The sequence below is a fragment of the Acinonyx jubatus genome, chromosome D1, assembly GCF_027475565.1.
Source record: "Acinonyx jubatus isolate Ajub_Pintada_27869175 chromosome D1, VMU_Ajub_asm_v1.0, whole genome shotgun sequence".
Classification (NCBI taxonomy): domain Eukaryota; kingdom Metazoa; phylum Chordata; class Mammalia; order Carnivora; family Felidae; genus Acinonyx; species Acinonyx jubatus.
This window is the reverse complement of record NC_069390.1, coordinates 82656685-82674872: the sequence shown is the minus strand read 5'-3', so window position 1 is coordinate 82674872 and position 18188 is coordinate 82656685. Positions and strand designations below refer to the sequence as shown.

Sequence of the window (18188 nt, the reverse complement as noted above, 5' to 3'; positions counted from 1 at the left end):
CAATGTCTGTTTCCTTCCCCAGATTGGGGAAGTTCTCAGCTATGATTTGTTCAAGCAAACCTTCAGCCCTTTTCTCTCTCTCGTCTACTTTTGTAACTCCTATGATATGGATATTGTTTCATTTCATTGAGTCACATAGTTCTCTAATTCTCCCCTTATGATCCAGAATTTTTTTCTCTCTTTTTCTTATCTTCATCTTTTCCATATTTTTATTTTCTACTTCCTATTCTCCCCTCTGTCTCTTCAATTCTGGCTCTCACCACCTCTAGTTTATTTTGCACCTCATTTATAGCATTTTTAATTCATCATTACTCTTTTTTAGCTCCTTGATCTCTGTAACAATAGATTCTCTGCTGTCTTCTATGCTTTTTTTCAAGTCCAGCAATTAACATTATGACTATTATTCTAAATTCTTGTTCAGTTATATTTTTATATGTTTTTATATAAAACATTTGCCATTTCTTCCTGGAATTTCTTTTGAGGAGAATTCTTTCATTTCATCATTTTGGCTAGCTTTCTGTCCCTTATGTGTTTGAAAAGCTTGTTATGTGTCCTTCACCTGCGAGCACCACTATATTAAAGAGGGGTCATACACTGTCCTGAGTCTGGCCCTTTAGGGGGGTTTTTGTTTTTTGTTTTTTGGGAAAGTGTTACTTGTTCTCTGTTGTTGTGAGTTCGGTTACTTTATCTCCCTACTCGATATTTTGAACCTTCTACTAGGTGTGCTTTCATTTGTTCCTTTAAGTAGCCCTGAAAAGGAAAACAAACAAGCAAACCAACAAAAAAGAAACAGAAAACAAAAACACTCACACATACACAAAACCAGAAACACCAGCTACAAGTAAACAACAGGGTGGAGGTGGTGATGATGGAAGAGGCATTATCCCATAAAGAGAGAAATTACAGCGTGGGGGGGGGGGAGAATAAAAATTGACCAGAGAAACTATACAGCTTAATCCAGAGAGAGAGAAAGGAATATAAAAGGGTAGGGGAAAAGAAAAAGAAAGAAAGTTATCTAGACAGATAAACTATATGGCTTAATCCAGAGAGAAAGGAGAATAAAGAAGGAGGTGTGGAACATGCAACAAGAGAATGGATTAAATATGTCTGCTTAAACAAACTAACAACCAGAGTAACCAGACTAGAGGAGTGAAGAGATAAGAAGGAGAAAAGGAAGGAAGAATATATCTATATAATAACTGTCTGAGGAATAAATCAGGCAATGCAATAGCGCTGGTCTGGAGGACAGGCCATCTGGTTCATCAGCATCAATCCTGCTCCAGTAGATACACAGTTACCAGGTGAGGAGGGGCGTGTTTTGGTGTAGGTGGGTGCTGCCTCCACTGTGGGCCGTGTTGTCACTCCTTGTTGGTGATGGGGAGAAAAATGGCGACACCCCAGTCTCTCCTCCATGGACAAGGCATCCCAAACCACTTTGTTCGAGCTGTCCTCACTCTGCCACAGGTGCAAACAAGGTGGTTTGTCCTGCTCTGCTGACTCCCATGCCCTGGTGCTTGGCTGGGATTCAAACTCTTGCTCTTGTGTGCCCCTCTACTGGGGAAGCACCGCCTTGCACTGCCCAATATGTGTTTCCTGGCTGGCAGGCATAGGCAGGCTTTGTCATGTCCCACAGCACCATAGGGAGGGAATCACTGTCTCCTACTGCAGACTACACCCCTGACCCAGTCACTGAGCAGGGCCTGGCTCCCCTCCTCCTCAGGTGCGCGATCCAGGCAGCTGGCCTCAGTCTGGAGAAAGCCCCTCAGTTAGAGATTGGCTCTTTCTCTGACCCTGTCCGTGGCTTTTCTCTTGTCCAGATACAGTCCTATGTTTCCCCAGTATCTCTTTCTCTTCCTTTTGTCTCTCTGCAGAAGGGGATCCCTCCCCTCCTTTCATTTTATTTCTCCCAGTTCTCATTTTATCTCTCCCAGTTTGCAATAATGCCTGTCAGGTTGTCCCAGTGGGTCCCTGGAAGCGCTGCTGTCTCTTTTCTTCCAAGACTTCCAAGAGTTCAAAGTCCTTTAGTTTCAACACTGCTTTGTTTGTGAGACGAGAGATCTTTGGATCCCCCTATTTCTCTGCCATGTTGGCCCCTCTTCCAATGCTGAACAACTTCTTACAAATCTGCTAGGACGTGCTTTCAAGGCAAGGCGGCCACGGTCAGGTGCAGCTGCACCTGCAGCAGGGCACTCTGGGGGTCAGCTCACAGCTTGGGATCAGTCCTTTTTTAAAAATTTTTTTAAACGTTTATTCATTTTTGAGAGACAGAGAGAGACAGAGCATGAGCGGGGAGGGGGCAGAGAGAGGGAGACACAGAATCTGAAACAGGCTCCAGGCTCTGAACTTTCAGCACGGAGCCCAACGCGGGGTTCTAACTCACAAACTGCGAGATCCTGACCTGAGCCGAAGTCGGATGCTCAACCGACTGAGCCACCCAGGTGCCCCAGGGATCAGTCCTTCTTAAAATGAACTAATAATTCAGTTTATGAGCCCTCCACTCTTGGAAAATCTCTCATCTGACTCCACAGAAAATACTGGGTGCTGGCATATTGGTTATTTCTTTACGTAAGGCACATCAACATTACAGGTGTCTGTGGACGCAGACATCAGATAAGTGGCTGTGATACTCAGTGTTCAGCTCAGGTAGAAGCCAACCTCACCAATATTGTCTATGAAAGATACAAAGATGGAAAAGAATAGTGTAATTCTCTCTTGTTTTTTTGTGTTTTAAAACTATTTAACAAAATTTAAACCACATACAAAAACATAAGAAAGAAGTAAATCATTCAAAATTCCACCATCCAGAGAAAAGCATTCTTAAAATAGTGGTAATCAGTATTCCACACATATTCCATTTTATATAATTGGATTATTTCTCTTTATCTATTCTTTAATGCTTAATTTCCACAGAAAAATGAGAGGTTGATAAACTTCATGTCAGTCAATATAGATCTACAACCTTTTAAACACTTGCATCATATTTTATTGTATATATGTGTTCTTGTTTTTAAATTTTTTAATGTTTATTTATTTTTGAAAGAGAGAGACAGAGAGTGTGAGCAGGGAGGGGCAGAGAGAGGGGGAAGTACAGAATCTGAAGCAACTTCCAGGCTCTAAGCTGTCAGCACAAAGCCCAGTGCGAGGCTCAAACTCATGAGCTGTGAGATCATGACTTGTGCTGAAGCTGGTCGCTCAACTGACTGAGTCACCCAGGTGCCCCTGTATATATGTATTCTTAACCATGGGCACACTGATGATCATTTGGATCATCTCCAAAGTTGTATTATGATAAGCAATACTTTGATGATTATCCTTGGATATTAATGTCTTTTCACATTTATGTGACTAACATTTTAAAGTAAATTTCTACAGAGAGATGAATCAAAAAGAGCATATGACAATTAACTCATATTCTCAAAAAACTGTTGTCAGCATGTAGAAACTTTTCATGTAAATGATATTTAATTTTTATTTCTTTGTTACTGATGAGGCTAACTTCTCCACATATTTTGAACCCTTTTATTTCTTCTTTTGTGAATTTACTATCTATCATCTTTCAGTTTTTGTTGCATTTTTTTTCTTGTAGTATTTCTATGATTTTGTTTTTTACTCATGAATCTGTGATATATGTGAAACTTATGATGTTGTAAGGAATGAGTTTGGGATCAAGTTTTAGTAACATTTCTTGAATAGGCCATTTTCTACCACACTTCTTTCAAAGGAAAGACATTTTGGTGTTTAAGAACATGGACTTGTTGTTAGATATACTTGGGTTTGGGTCCCAAGTTGGGCTCCCTATAGGCTGTGTGACTTAAGGTAAGTTACTTTTCCTTTCTATGTTTCCATTTCTTCATGTAAATTTGGGATGATATTAATAGCTACCTCACATAGTTGTGAGGTTAAAATTAGCAAATTCATATGAAGCACTCATCAAAATGTCCAATAACAAATGATCAGTAAGTTTATTAATTAGTAATAGTTATTTTTATCATAAGTGTCTAAATTTTCAAATATAGTTAAATCTCTGGCACAGTGATTAAAAACATGGACTCTGAAACAGAATACCAGAGTTCCAAAACCTATCTCCAACCTATCTCCAGGCAAAAGCCATGGAGTTACAGAGCTAGGGGCAGAACAAGAGCCTAGCAGGGAGTCACCTGGAACTCTGGGATAGCCACCAGGTTGCTAGGGTTCAGCAGGGGCTAAGTATGGCCTGGATGTGCTGTCACTTATCACAGTGTTCCTCCCTTTATTTTAAGGGAATCACAGCAGACATTTCTTTTTGCATTTAACTGAACATATTCATACCTGATTATAGTTCCTTTTGTTCTGGACATGGAATCCATTGATTTTCTGTCTGTTACTATAGTTTTGCATTTTCTAGAATGTATATACACAGAATGATACAATATGTTTTCTTTTACATCTGAATTTTTTCATTTAACAAAGTGCCTTGAGATGTATTCATATTATGTATATCAGTAAATTTTAATCTTTTTTCTAAGTTTTTATTTCAATTTCAGCTGGTTAACATACAATGCAATATTAGCTTCAGGTGTAGAATTTAGTGATTCATCACTTACATACAATACCCAGTGTACTTCACAATCAGTGACCTCCTTAATACCCATCACCTGTTTAACCCATCCCCCCAACTACCTCCCCTCTGGTAGCCATCAATTTGTTCTATATACTTGACAGTGTGTTTCTTGATCTGCCTCTCTTTTTTTCCCCCATGTTCATTTTTTTTAATTTCTTAACTTCCATATAGGAGTGAAATCATATGGTATTTGTTTTTCTCTGACTGAGTTATTTTTAAGCTTAGCATAATACTCTGTAGCTCCATCCACATCATTGCAAATGGCAAGATTTCATTCATTTTTTTATGGATGAGTAGTATTCCGATATATATTCTGATATATATATATATATATATATATACACATATATATATACATATATATAATACTATATATAGTATTCCAATATATATACATATTCCAATATACATATATATATATATATCAAGTAATTTAAAAACTTTTATTGTTACATAGAATTCTATTATCTGAAGCTACCACAATTTGTTTACCCATTCACCAGCTAATAGGTTTTCAGTTTGTTTCCTGTTATTTGGCTATTATTTATTAAACTGCTCTGAACAGGTCCACCTGGGCAACTCACTTAAGCATTGCAGTCTTGATTTTGGTTCTGGTCATGATCGCACAGTTGTAAGATTGAGCCCTGCATTGGACTCTGTGCTGACAGTTCAGACCCAGCTTGGGATTCTCTCTCTCTCCCTCTCTCTTTACCCCTCCCCTGATCATGCTTCCTTCTCTCTCCTTAAGACAAACACACAAACAAACATTTAAACTGCTCTGAACAAGTACAAATTTTTATCAGTGATTTAGGCAACTGATCTTTTTTTGTTAATGCTTATTTATTTTTGAGAGAGAGAGAGTGCAGGGGAGGGACAGAGAGAGAAAGAGAGAGAGACATCTGGAGTGGGCTCTGTGATGACAGCAGAGAGCCCAATGTAGGGCTTAAACTCACAAACCATGAGATCATGACCTGGGATGAAGTTGGACTCTTAACCAACTGAGCCATCCAGATGCCCCTAGGCAATTTGATCTTGATGCAGTTTTCCTTATGATTTTTTTTCCTTAGAGGTTATTAAACATCTTGAATCTGAGGTAAACACCTTATGCCAAATATGAAATATTTTGGCCATTATTTCTTCAAGTAAAATATTTTTCTGTTTCCCTTCTTCTGGGACTCCAATTACACATATACTGGACCACTTGGTATTGTCCCAAAGGATACTGATGCTTTGTTCAGTGTTTTTTTTTTTTTCTGTGTCCTTCATTTTGGATAATTTCTTTTGCTATTCAGGTTCACTGATATATTCTCTAGTGTTGTTCATTTACCCAGTGTATTTTTAATTTCATATATTGTATTTTTATTGCTGGACATTACATTTAGATCTATTCAAATTTTTATTTTATCTCTTTATCATGCTCATGTTTTCCTCAACCATCTTGACCACATGGAGTATAACTGTATTAGCTATTTTAGCATCCTTTTCTGCTAGCTCCTTTATCTATGTCACATGTAAGTATGTTTCTACTGATTAGATGTTCTCCTGGTTATGCATCATACTTTCCTTATTCTTGTATGGCTGGTAATTTTTTATTGTATGCTGGACATTGTCAATTTCATGTTGTTTGCTGGATTTGCTGTAATTCTTTAGCTATTTTTGGATTTTGTTATGGGATACCACTATGTTACTTGGGATTAATTCAATCCTTTCAAGGATTGTTTATAAGCTTTGTTAGAGGAAGTATGTATTGCAATATCTTTATTAGGACTTTACCAGGTTCTCCAGGCATTAAGAGACTGTCTTCCCACACTGGTTGGTGAAATGTGAACTATTCCTAACCCTATGCAAACCTGAGGATTTTTTTTTCCTGCTTAATCCTTTTTAGTGGTTCTTTCCGTGGCCTTGGTAGTTTTTGCATATATATTCCCAGTTCAGAACTCAGTGAAAGACCCATGGGATCATTCCTGTAGATCTCTGGAACACCCTGTTGCAGATTTCTCTTCAGTACTTTGTTTTATAAAGTATTTGCCTTAGTAAAATTTACCTGCCTTGGTCCTCCTGAATTTGGATCTCTATCTCTTCAACTTAGCAAGGATACTGGGCTTTATTTGTATTGCTCTCACTGTGCTATACCCTGGAAACTGATTTTAGGCAGTAAGCTCATGCAGTCATAGGGCTTATCTTTTTGGCTTCCCTTATCTCAAGGATCACATCCTGTGCTGCCTTCTGTCCAAATCTGAAAAGCACTGAAATATTTTTGTCTGGTCTGGTTTTCTAGATTTTTAAGGCAAGAGGGTAAGTCTGTTCCATTACATGTTACATCTTGTTGGATAAAGTCCTCTATTTAGATTTTAAGATTATGGAAACTAATTTTTATTTTACTTAAATGCCCAAATTTACTGAAGGATATGTATGAAAAACTGAATAATATATATTTTTTGCTATAGTAGAGATAATTAAGAGTGCTGTATTAATTTATAAGAAGTTTTCAGGAATTGGAAAAAAATATATAAATATAAGAACCAGGCAAAAAGCCTGAATTTTTCTAGAATGTTAAGTAATAACGTTAAATAAAAGTTGTATGATCAGCATAGTCAATATAATATATATAATGCAATATAATATAATTTGTTAGTTATGATTTTGATGCTTCAGGTACTAATGTATTTTTATCCAGAAAAACAAATACCGTAGATCTTTTATTGTATTTAAATTTTTTCTTGCAGGTATTAGTAGCATAGTGAGAGAAACTATGCCCTAGATTCATTATAGGTATTCTACTCTAATATTTTCCCACCAATACAAAGGCATCTGGCACATTTTCTATTACAGATTATTTCCATTTCTTATTTCTTAAGATCATTATAGCATTTTATTTCTTCTATCTATCTTTTCCTCCTGAATACAACCTGAATAAGCTAAAAATCTACTTTCTTTTCTGCAACCAAATACATGAGTTTCACTTTTGAGACATCACCAGATGATATAATCTGTTCTAGAAGCTATGGTTTTAAATATTTTTATTATCCTTGCTTATATCTTGGTGTAACTACTTTTTAATTTATTTTTTCTTCTAATGTTTATTTTTGAGAGTGAGAGACAGACAGAGTCTGAGTAGGGGAGGGGCAGAGAGAGAGTGAGACACAGAATCTGAAGGAGGCTCCAGGCTCTGAGCTGTCAGTACAGAGCCCTATGCAGGGCTTGAACTCACAACCATGAGATCATGACTTGAGCCGAAGTTGGATGGTTAACCAGGTACCCTATTACTTTTTAATTTCTATGTGCAGGATAGTTCTTTCAAAATTGAAAGTGTGACAGGTTGTGTGCACATTTCTTTTAGGTTTAGGTTTCAATACTAATACTCCAAATAAAATACCAAGCTGTCATTTAGAACATGGACTCCCTTTCCTCACCCAGTGACACCAAGGCAGGGACAATAGCAACAGCTTCCAACCGCAGGGGCCACTTTGGGGAGTCTCTCTCTCTCTTTGCAGTCCTGAGACACTCCTCTTCTGTTCAAGGACACCAAAGACACCAAGGCAGGCAGGAATATAATCACAACAGGGGACAGAGGGAAAGATCCAAGAACCTGAGAATAAAAGATTTCACCCAATATTAACAGCAGAGAGCAAATAAGTTAAATAACAAAAACAAAACCAAATAAAACACAGAAACTCAGGGGCCTGTGGGAAACAAATAATAAAAAATATCTAACATTTATATCATTTGGAGTCCCAGAAGGAGAGGAAAAAGAAAGTTGGACTGTTGGGGAACCTGGTGGCTCAGTTAGATAAGTGTCTGACTCTTTGTTTTGGCTCAGGTCATGATCTCATGGTTTATGAGATCAAGCCCTGCATGGAGTTCTGTCCTGACAGTGCAGAGCCTGCTTGGGATACTCTCTCTCCCTCTCTCTCTGCCTCTCCACTGCTTGTGCTGTCTCTCTTTCTCTCAAAATAAATAAACTTAAAAAGAAAAAGAAAGTTGGGTTGAAAGAGTTTTTGAAACAATAATGTTTATACAATCCAAGGAATATACTCCACAAGTTAAGGGCTCAGTCTCACATGATTGTCCTCCACTCACCCCATTTCAGATGCCAGTCCCAGGATGTCACTTGTTCTTCTGATTGGCTATAAATCAGAATTCTTCATGACTTTCTCCTATGCTTGTTAATTTGCTAGAACTACTCACAGAACTCCAGGAAACACTTAGGTTTACCAGTTTATTATAAAGGATACACTTCAAAAACAGCCAGGTGGAAAAGATGCATAGGGATAGATATGGGAAGGAGGATCAAGCTTCCATGCTTTTTCTGAGGCTACCACCCTTCCAGCACCTTGATGTGTTCATCAATGTGGAAGCTCTCTGAACCCCTTCAGTTAAGGTTTCTATGCAGGCTTCATTATATGGGCATGGTTGATTAAATCATTGACTATTGGTAGTTAAGTCAAACTTTGCCTCCTCCTCTACCCTTTCCTCAGAGGTTAGAGTTGGGTGGGTGGGGGGATTCTGAAATTCCCAACTCTCTAATCAGATGGTTTGGTCTGCTGGTAACCAGTTCCTTATCCTTAGGAGCTTTCCAAAAGTTGCTTCATTAACATAAATTCAGACATGTTTGAAAAAGGCTTGCTATGAGTAACAAAAATTGCTCTTCTTATCTTTTGCACTCAGGAAATTCTAAGTGTTTAGGAGTTTTGTGGCAGGAACTAGGAATGAAGACCAAACATACTTTTCTCATTATATCATATAATATCACACATCTGCACATTCTATATCTGGCAAAAATATGTTTTGGGAGAAAATTAAGATAGTAATGTTATAGAAAATGAAGACAGGATCCAAGTAATTCACAAAATCCAACACCATTCATAATAAATACTCTCAGCAAATTAAGAATAGAGAGAACTACTTCAACTTGATAAACAACATATACACAAACCCCACATCTAACATCATATTTAATGGTGAAAGACTGGACATTTTTTGCCCAAGTCTGGGAACAAAGTATGATTCAACATAGTACTAGAAATTCTAGCTGCCACAATAAGATAAGAAAAAGAAATAAAAGACATACAGATTGGAAAGAAAGAAATAAAACTTTCTGTATTTGCAGATGGCATGATTGCATCTGCAGAAGATCCCAATGAATTGGATTTTCAATTCCTCAAACTGCCTGTTAGAATTAGTGAGTTTACCAAGGTCACAGAATCCAACATCAATACAAGAAACCTAATAGAATGTCTAGATGCTAAGAATAAACATGTTGAAACCAAAGTTAAAAATATAATACCATTTAAAATCACTCAAAATAAGTTGCTACACTGAGGTATAAACCTGACAAAACATGCAGAGGATCTGTGTGCAAAAAAAAAAAAAATCACAAAATTCTTACTTAAAAAAGCGAAAGAAGACCAAAAGAAATGGAGACACATACCACATTCAAGGATTTGAAGGCTAAACATTGTAAAGATGCCAAATCTCCATAACTGGATCTGTAGGTCGATTGCAATTCCTATCTGTGTTTTAGCACGGCTTTTTGTAGAAATAGACAAGCTTTTCCTACATTTTATATGGAAAGGCACAAGCCTTAGAATAGTTATGTAAGGGATGAATCACGGGAAACTACTCCCAAAGCCCAAAACACACTGTATACACTGTATGTTAGCTAACTTGTCAATAAATGATATAAAAAAATAAATTAATGTAGCTTAAAAAAGATCTTGGCAAAGAAGAATAAAGGTTTGTAGCTGTTAAAACCACATTTATAAAACAGGATATATTCAAAGAAGTTGAATATCATGCTTCTGTGTAAGATGTAGGAAGTCCCAAGAGTCCATTGCTTCCAACCTAAGAATGAGAAAAAATGGATAATCTACAAAGTTCCTGACAAATTATACCTGTAAAGAATGAGACAAGAGAGGAAAACCCACAATATTCTCTGAAAACTATAGTCTGATTTCAACCTAATGCCACAGGCTTTGTTCTTTCAAATGGGAGAGAAAAAGCAATGGCTTCAAAGAGAAAACTCAGAAGACTTCTCTTCATTACAGGGACTTCAAATCTGGCAGGTTTCAAATTGGGTTCATCAAGTCAAACTTTTGCCACTTCCTGTGTTTCTCATCTCAATAAATGTCACCACCACCTACCCTTAGGCTGTCACCTGTCACTTAGGCTGACACACAGTGTCATCCCAGACTCCTCTCTGTATCATCTGCCTCATTCAATCACTTAATAAAACCTACCAGTTTTACTTCCCCAAATTTTCTTAAATCAACTCCATCCTCTTGCTTACCACCATGAGAACACCCCCAGCTCTTATCCTGCGACCACTAGGTCTATGCGGGTGACTTGTCTGTTTCCCATCTAGCCTACATCTTGCAATCACCTAATCTCAAGAAAATTAATATCTGACTTAGTTTCTGAGAAGAGATTGAGCTGCTTAGCATTTGCTTCCACTGCCCTTCCTGGCCAGCTTTCTCCCAATCTGATCTCTCCAGCCCTGTCTCCTGCTGGTTTGTAACCAAGGAATTCCAAGCTGTAGTTCTTGCATATCCTATGTAGACACTTTCAAGCTGACCCACTGGTAGGAACAGCACTCCCTTCTTTGCTCTAGATAATACTCTCATTTTACAGATTCTGTTTGGTTAAACTATACTCCAGCGTAGCTGGTGTCCCTCACCTAGACAAGTACCCAGGGGAACCTGTATTTTGGCATTTGCCCATCATTTTGAAACTATTCCTCTGTGCTCACACCCCACCCATTGCTCTGAACGCGCTGTCTGCAGCCACAGGAACACTCACCACAGTCCCTGAGCCCGTGGAACACGCGTAGGCTAACTTGTCCTCTTTTCCTCCCACTTACCTCTGCCTTTCCGTCCCGTCAGTCTGGTGACGCACAGTATAGGAAAACCAAGGTCATGGCGATAACTCAAGACCCTCCCACGTTACTTGCACAGGCTGAAAGGCATCTGCGCCCACAGGCAGTTCGGACTCACTGGGTCCGATGCGGAGCTCTGCCCCTCCCGCCACCCAGAGCCTGAGACTTACTGGGCACTGCCTGGCAGGCTCCTTGGCCCCGGTGCGCGGAGTCTGGGTCCGCGGAGATGCGGCGGGAGCAGCGCTGGACTAGGCTCTCTGAGCGGCGCGTGATGGGCTCCCCGCAGCGCTTCAGGTGACCTTCGGCACCATTGCCCTGGCCGGCCCACAGTCCCGCCTGCCGTTCCAGGCGCCGGGGATTTCGCGCCCAGCTCGCCTGCCGGATCGCCCTGAGCGCACAACCCTGGAGGCCTCCTGGACCTCCCTTTTCGTTCTGTTAGTCAGCCAGTCATCCACAGGCATTTATTTCGCTGGGCACTGGGGGCAATAAGTGGAGCAAGGGCCCCTTTGGACTGGGACGCCCCCGTGGGTCCTCCTATCTGCTTGAGCCTCTCCTCATCGACTCCCCTTTCAAACTTTCTCTCTTCCAGTTCTTTCTTCTGCCCACACCTTAGACAAGCCGGTCCTGGTGAGAGTCTATCCATTGCCCAAGAGAGAAAAGAATCAGCGTGTGGATGGTGACATAGTCCTCCAGTGATCAGGCCCTGCAGCCTTTCTGAACTTGGTGGATGGAGTGCTTCCCCCTGTCCCTGAGCTTTTCCTTACCCTTCCTCCCTTACTTTTCTTCCAGCTTTTCCCAGGATCCCGTGGCCCAGGTGCCATGCCTGTCCTGTCCTGTTCCTGGCTGCAGGCTTCTAGGACTCAGTCTATCCTCAGCTTTCTAGATGTACTGAGGTGGGCTCTGGGACAGCCCTGGTGGTGCAGGGGACCTCAGTGGACTCAGATAAAGCCCCAGCTTCCCTGCACATTAGGCTAACCTCAGAGACCTGCCTTGATGTGAGCCTCTGTGGCTTTTGCCTCTAACTTGCCTCTAGAGTGGCATTTTGGTCCTTACAGCTTGATGAGTCCAGTGTTTTCCCCTTTTCATTGTCATTTTTTCTCTTTCAGCCTGTGTTTCTCCTGGAAAAGAATCCTGTGCATCTTTTTCCTGCCAGTTATCTTATCAGGTTTTGCTCCTCGAGTGAAAGATAAAGAGGATCTTATATTTGCAAATGCACAGCTACAGCCAGCCCAGTACAGGTTTGCCTGAGTGGGGAGGGAGGGGAGCCTTTTCTCCTTTTTTGGAGAGAATTATATCAGAAGCATGCCCACAGCAACTTCTGCTACAAGAACTTCCTTCTCTGGCAAGGCTATGGCAGCCTCTCCTCTCTTTCTCTGTCTCTCAGCATGTTTAATTGGTCTCACCTGACCCCCCTCAAGCTGACGGACAGATCTGTGGGACTTCAGACTGAAAGCAGAGTTGGAAGTAAGCCGTACTTCACCCTCGGGGGTCACAAGTTCCTGATTTTCGGGGGCTCCATCCACTATTTCCGGGTGCCCAGGGAGCACTGGAGGGACCGCTTGCTGAAGCTGAAGGCCTGTGGCTTCAACACCCTTACCACGTGAGTGCTGGCCCCCTAGCTCTCTGTGACCTTTCTACCCCACAGGGACTCCTGATGTCTGCATCCAGGCTCTGAGCCTCTGGTTTTGGGATTGCCTGAGTATTTACCTTCTGAATAGTCATTTCTAGCATGTGCCCTTTAAGTGTCACATCTCACAGTTTGCTGTGGTCACAGCCTTGGATAAGGGTTAATGAGAGAAACAGAAGGAATAAGTGATTTCCACAGTAATCTCTCTAATAGGAGAGTCACTGGGTCCGTTAGGAGCACTCAGCTTAATGACAAATGCTTAAAGTATATTTACAGATAAATATGTGGTATTTTAAAAACAATTTTTATGTAATTAAAGTGAGCTTGTAAAGGAATAATAGCATGAATAAGATGAACATGTAAGGAAATACCAGTATCACTCAAGTGAAGTTTAATGTCATTAATAATTAAAAGCATAGAGATTCAGAAAGACCTGTCTTCAGTCCCAGCTCTGCCTCAAACCATTGCCTCCCAGAGCCCTGATGTCCTCTTCATCCATAAGTAAACAAAATAAAAATTGCTTCAAGTTTGTCTTGATGATTAAATGAGATAAAGCGCTTACCTTACATATGTGAAAAATGCCTATCACATTGCCAGCACTCATTATGATGGCAAAAAGAAATACAAACCTAGTTTAGTCAATCAGAAGAATTTAAACATAAATGTAAAATGATTAAATGTACATTTAACATGATAAATTTAGCGTGATCTTTAACATGATTAGGTGTATAGTGACAAAACGTACCATGCATTTAGGGTGTATTGATGGCTGGGCATTTGTAATCATTTTCACAAAATCATTTAATCCTCCAACTAGCTGTCCTGTGGACTGGATAGTGTCATTCTTACTGTGTGGGGGACAATAACAGAAGAATAGAGGGCTTAACTAGCTTGCTCAGGGTGAGTCTCCTCCCACAATCGCCTCAAGGTATGACCATGCAGATGTGAATGAGGATGTCACCAAAGTCATACCTAGGCATAGACTCCTGCCTGTGCACAGATGGCCAGTCACATAAAAACTAGCCCAAAATAAAAATCACATTTGAATTAGGAACAGTGGAGATCCTTTCATAATAGACCTGTTTACAGAAAAGTCTTGAGACTCAAAAAATTGGGAGTCAAGAAAGGTGTGTTGAAGGGTGAGCCCAAAGAAACAATTCCGTGGAAGGCAGAACTGTGACAGGTGTATGGGAATGGTGTTTCTGAAGTCAGAGAAAAGGCGGGAACGCCCACCCTTAGTGTAAGGATACCACCTTTGATAGAGGATGGAAATTCTGGCTTAAATATATCTACGCTATAAAGTAAGTCAACCAGTTTTAGTTATTCAGAGAACATGTATATAGTATTTACACTCAGTTGGGCATGTTCTAAACCCTGGAAGATATTAACTCACTTCATCACTATAGCAATACTATGTGGTGAATAGTATTATTACTATCTTTTGTAGGTGAGAAAACTCAGGCAGAGAGAGGTTAAGGCACTTTCTTGAAGACACAGGGTTAGTAATTGTGGAGCTATGCTTTGAGTTCAGCCCAGCACCTGGTTCCAGCTGCTAAGCAATTCAACTGTCTTTCATAATTGTGGACTTTACTTAGAGATTGAGGAGGACATTCACAGAGCTTTGCAACCCTGCTTGTAAACTCTTGTAAAGTCTAAGTCCCCTTTGCAGGGCATTTTATCATTTTACGATGCAGAATGTATTTTTCTGTTTTTTGATGAGACGTTTGGTTTGTCACCAGCGATTAGAAGGGTCTGTTGCCTTCATGGTCAAGCTGTGGGGTTTTATTAGTTAACATCAGGAAAAAGTAAAGGCAGTTCTGAAAGGCTTAAAATTAAATTATATGAAGGGAAAGAGCAGAAAAGTGTTAGCAAAATGCTATGGGCTATGTAATTTAATGTTTTACATCTGTAGCTATATTAATTACGTTAATTCCAAAATAGTTGAGTTCCCTTCCCTTTCTGGGTTAATTCTACATTGGTTGTTACAAAGTATACTTACGATGCATTGATTTTTTTAAAAAGAAAGAACCACCAGATGTCCTCACACACCTACACCACTGACCAGATATATAGCAGGACCATAGTAATACAAAAACTGCACTGGAGATCACAGAAGCCCCTTTCCTCCTGAATGTCCCTCCACCGCCCTCTTGTGGCAAAGCTAAAGGTGGTACTCACTATAAAGGAGAAAATGCTTCAAGGGCTGGCTCCATTATTGCAAAGCTGATACTAAAGAGTGAATATGAAGCTGGCTTATCTAATTATTAATTAATAATAATAATAATTAATAATCAATAATGAATTATTAATTAATAATAATCAATTATTGGCTTATCTAATATACAAATAATTGAATAATAAATAATCATTGAGTTTTATTTAGAGGCTTTTCTGCATCTATTGAAGAAATTATATGGTTTTTCTTCACTCATCTATTGAAATAGTAAATTATATGGACATCTTTTTCTGATATTCAACTAATCCACGACTCTGCAATAAGTTCTATTTGATTAGGAGACATGAACATGTGAATGTGCAAACACACATACACACACATAGATTGCTAGACTTGACATACTCATGTTTTATTTCAGATATGTGTGTTTATGATTATGACTGAAATGGATTTAAAATTGTATTTCTGTTAGTATCTTGCCCACTTTTGATATCAATCTTATAATAAACTCATCAAGTGACTATATATGTATATATTTCTCTTCTCTGAAACTATCTTGCAAAAGAATTATCTTTACCGTGAATGTTTCTTAAAATTCACCTATAAAACCTCTGTGATTACTGTCTTTTGTGGTTGTGAGGTGAAGTTTTTTGGGGTAGTATAACTTTGTTGAATGGTTATTGCTTTTTCTCCTAGTGTATATACTATTTTTATTCTATATGTCTTTTTTTCTTTTTCTTTCTTCTTGTGGATTGACTGGGACTTTTAAAAATTCTTTCTTTCTAAAAAAAAAAAAAGGTTAGAGTGGGAGAGAGCCAAAGCATAAGAGACTGTTAAAAACTGAGAACAAACTGAGGGTTGATGGGGGGTGGGAGGGAGGGGAGGGTGGGTGATGGGTATTGAGGAGGGCACCTTTTGGGATGAGCACTGGGTGTTGTATGGAAACCAATTTGACAATAAATTTCATATATTAAAAAAAATTCTTTCTTTCTTGCACATCATATGGTGTATCAGCCTTTTTTCCCCTTTAATCTTTAAATCTTTAGTCTTTTCAAAGAACTAGCTTGTAACTTTATTAATATTCTCTGTATCTTTTTGTTTTCTATTTGATAGTTCCTGAATTATGTATAATTTCCTTTCTTCTACCTTATTTGGTTTAGCATTTTTTCCCCTCTCCTCTTCTCTTCCTTCTCCACCTCCTCTTTTCCTCCTTCTCCTTCTCTTTCTTCTTCTTTTCTTCTTGTCTCCTGAGTTGAATAGTTGAGCTCACTTTCTTTCCAGGATTTTGCTTTTTCTAATATATTTATTCTGAGATATGAGTGTACCTCTAATTATTGCTTTGGCCACATATCCCATACATTTTGCTGTGTAATACTTTGAATGTCATTGTTTTCAAACATTTCAGCTATTTGGGAATATGCTTTCTGGCTTATTTATTTATTTAACTTTTTATCATTTTCAAGCATAATTTTCTAGTGTAGCAATTGCCTTGGGATCACGGACATTTTTGAAATTTGTTGAGATTTATTTTGTATTTTACAACTGTTGCATGTGTTTTTTAAAAATGTATGTACTCCACCTGTTGGCTACTGAGGTTTCTATGTATTTCTTAGATTGGGCCTTTCATTTGTGTTATTCAAATATATATCCTTACAACTTTTTGCTATTATCTTTATTTCTTAGGGAAGTATTTTAAATCTTCCCTCTATGGCTATGGATTTGTCCCCTTCTCTGATTCAGTAAACTCCTCCCTTACTTGAAGCCATATTTATGGAGCACATAAGGCCATGATTACTATATCTTCTTGATGGATCATTTCCTTTTTTATTATTTGATGCCTATCAACATCTATTTGTGAGGGATTTTTTTGCCTTAAAATCCATCTTGCCTCCTATTTAAGATTTGCTAGAATAATTTTGCCTCATATATATCTTTTTCCATCTTTTTGTTTTCAACTTTATCCAACAATATTTTTTGAAATAAGTCACTTGTAAGCCTCATTTAGCAAAATGTTTTCATTCTGCTCTTTCAGTGTACAGCTATAAACTTTATCATGCATATTTAAGTTTTTAGCAAACCAACTCTTCATTCCTCCTTACAACAGAAGATCTTGAAATACAGTCAGTTCTGCCATAATGCAACATATGCATTCTTACAAATCTGCATTGTGTACAATTGTGTAACAAGAACTACAGGGCTAATGGCAAACATGAGGTTAGGGGCACAACACTCAAGAAATTTGTTAGTGATGCACACAAAAAAGATAGTCACTAATAAAAATAGCACCTAACAAAAATTTTACACATGTCCCGTTGGCCCTATAGACTCAGCCCTATAGGGGAGGGGCCTGGATGGGTCCTTCTTGCTAAATCTATATGTGTTATTTTTCTTTATTCTATCTCCATTATCCTTATAGAAAATCCTCCTCTATTCTTATTTTGATTAATTCTTAGCAAACATTTATTGGGCCTATATAGACATTTGTGGGGTTTGTAATTTTCTTTATTTTCTTACTGGGTAGTACAGAGAATGGGGTGGTGAGTGGGATAATTAATGTATATAAATCCAAGGAACCTAGAATCATAGGATTATTGGCAGCGTGGATCACAACTGGTTAATAAAGAAAAGAACTATTGACAATAGTCATTGTTCATGTAATACAGATTTAATTGCCATTGGAAACTTCAGCTTATTCCCAAATAGAACTATCCCAGGTGTTAGCATGGATTTGGGACTGATCTAGAAATTTAGAAGAAAGAAATCGAAAGATGATTATTGTACTTCCCTCTTCCCTATTACAGCTATGTTCCATGGAACCTCCATGAGCCGCAAAGAGGCAAATTTGACTTCTCTGGAAACCTGGACCTGGAGTAAGTGCTGTCACTGCTTCTGTGGCCTAGTCCAAGGTGGG

General features: G+C 38.8%; 1 protein-coding gene across 1 annotated transcript in view; it reads left to right on the top strand.

Moving 5' to 3' along the window:
* Nucleotides 1-11586: 11586 nt before the first annotated feature.
* The window catches only part of LOC106975148 (beta-galactosidase-1-like protein 3), a 63699-nt gene continuing 57097 nt past the window's right edge, over nucleotides 11587-18188 (top strand). Inside the window, 4 exon segments of the mRNA XM_027036960.2 lie at nucleotides 11587-11768; nucleotides 12581-12712; nucleotides 12859-13074; nucleotides 18079-18147. Coding sequence (XP_026892761.1) covers nucleotides 11701-11768; nucleotides 12581-12712; nucleotides 12859-13074; nucleotides 18079-18147 — 485 coding nt within the window. The 5' untranslated portion in view covers nucleotides 11587-11700.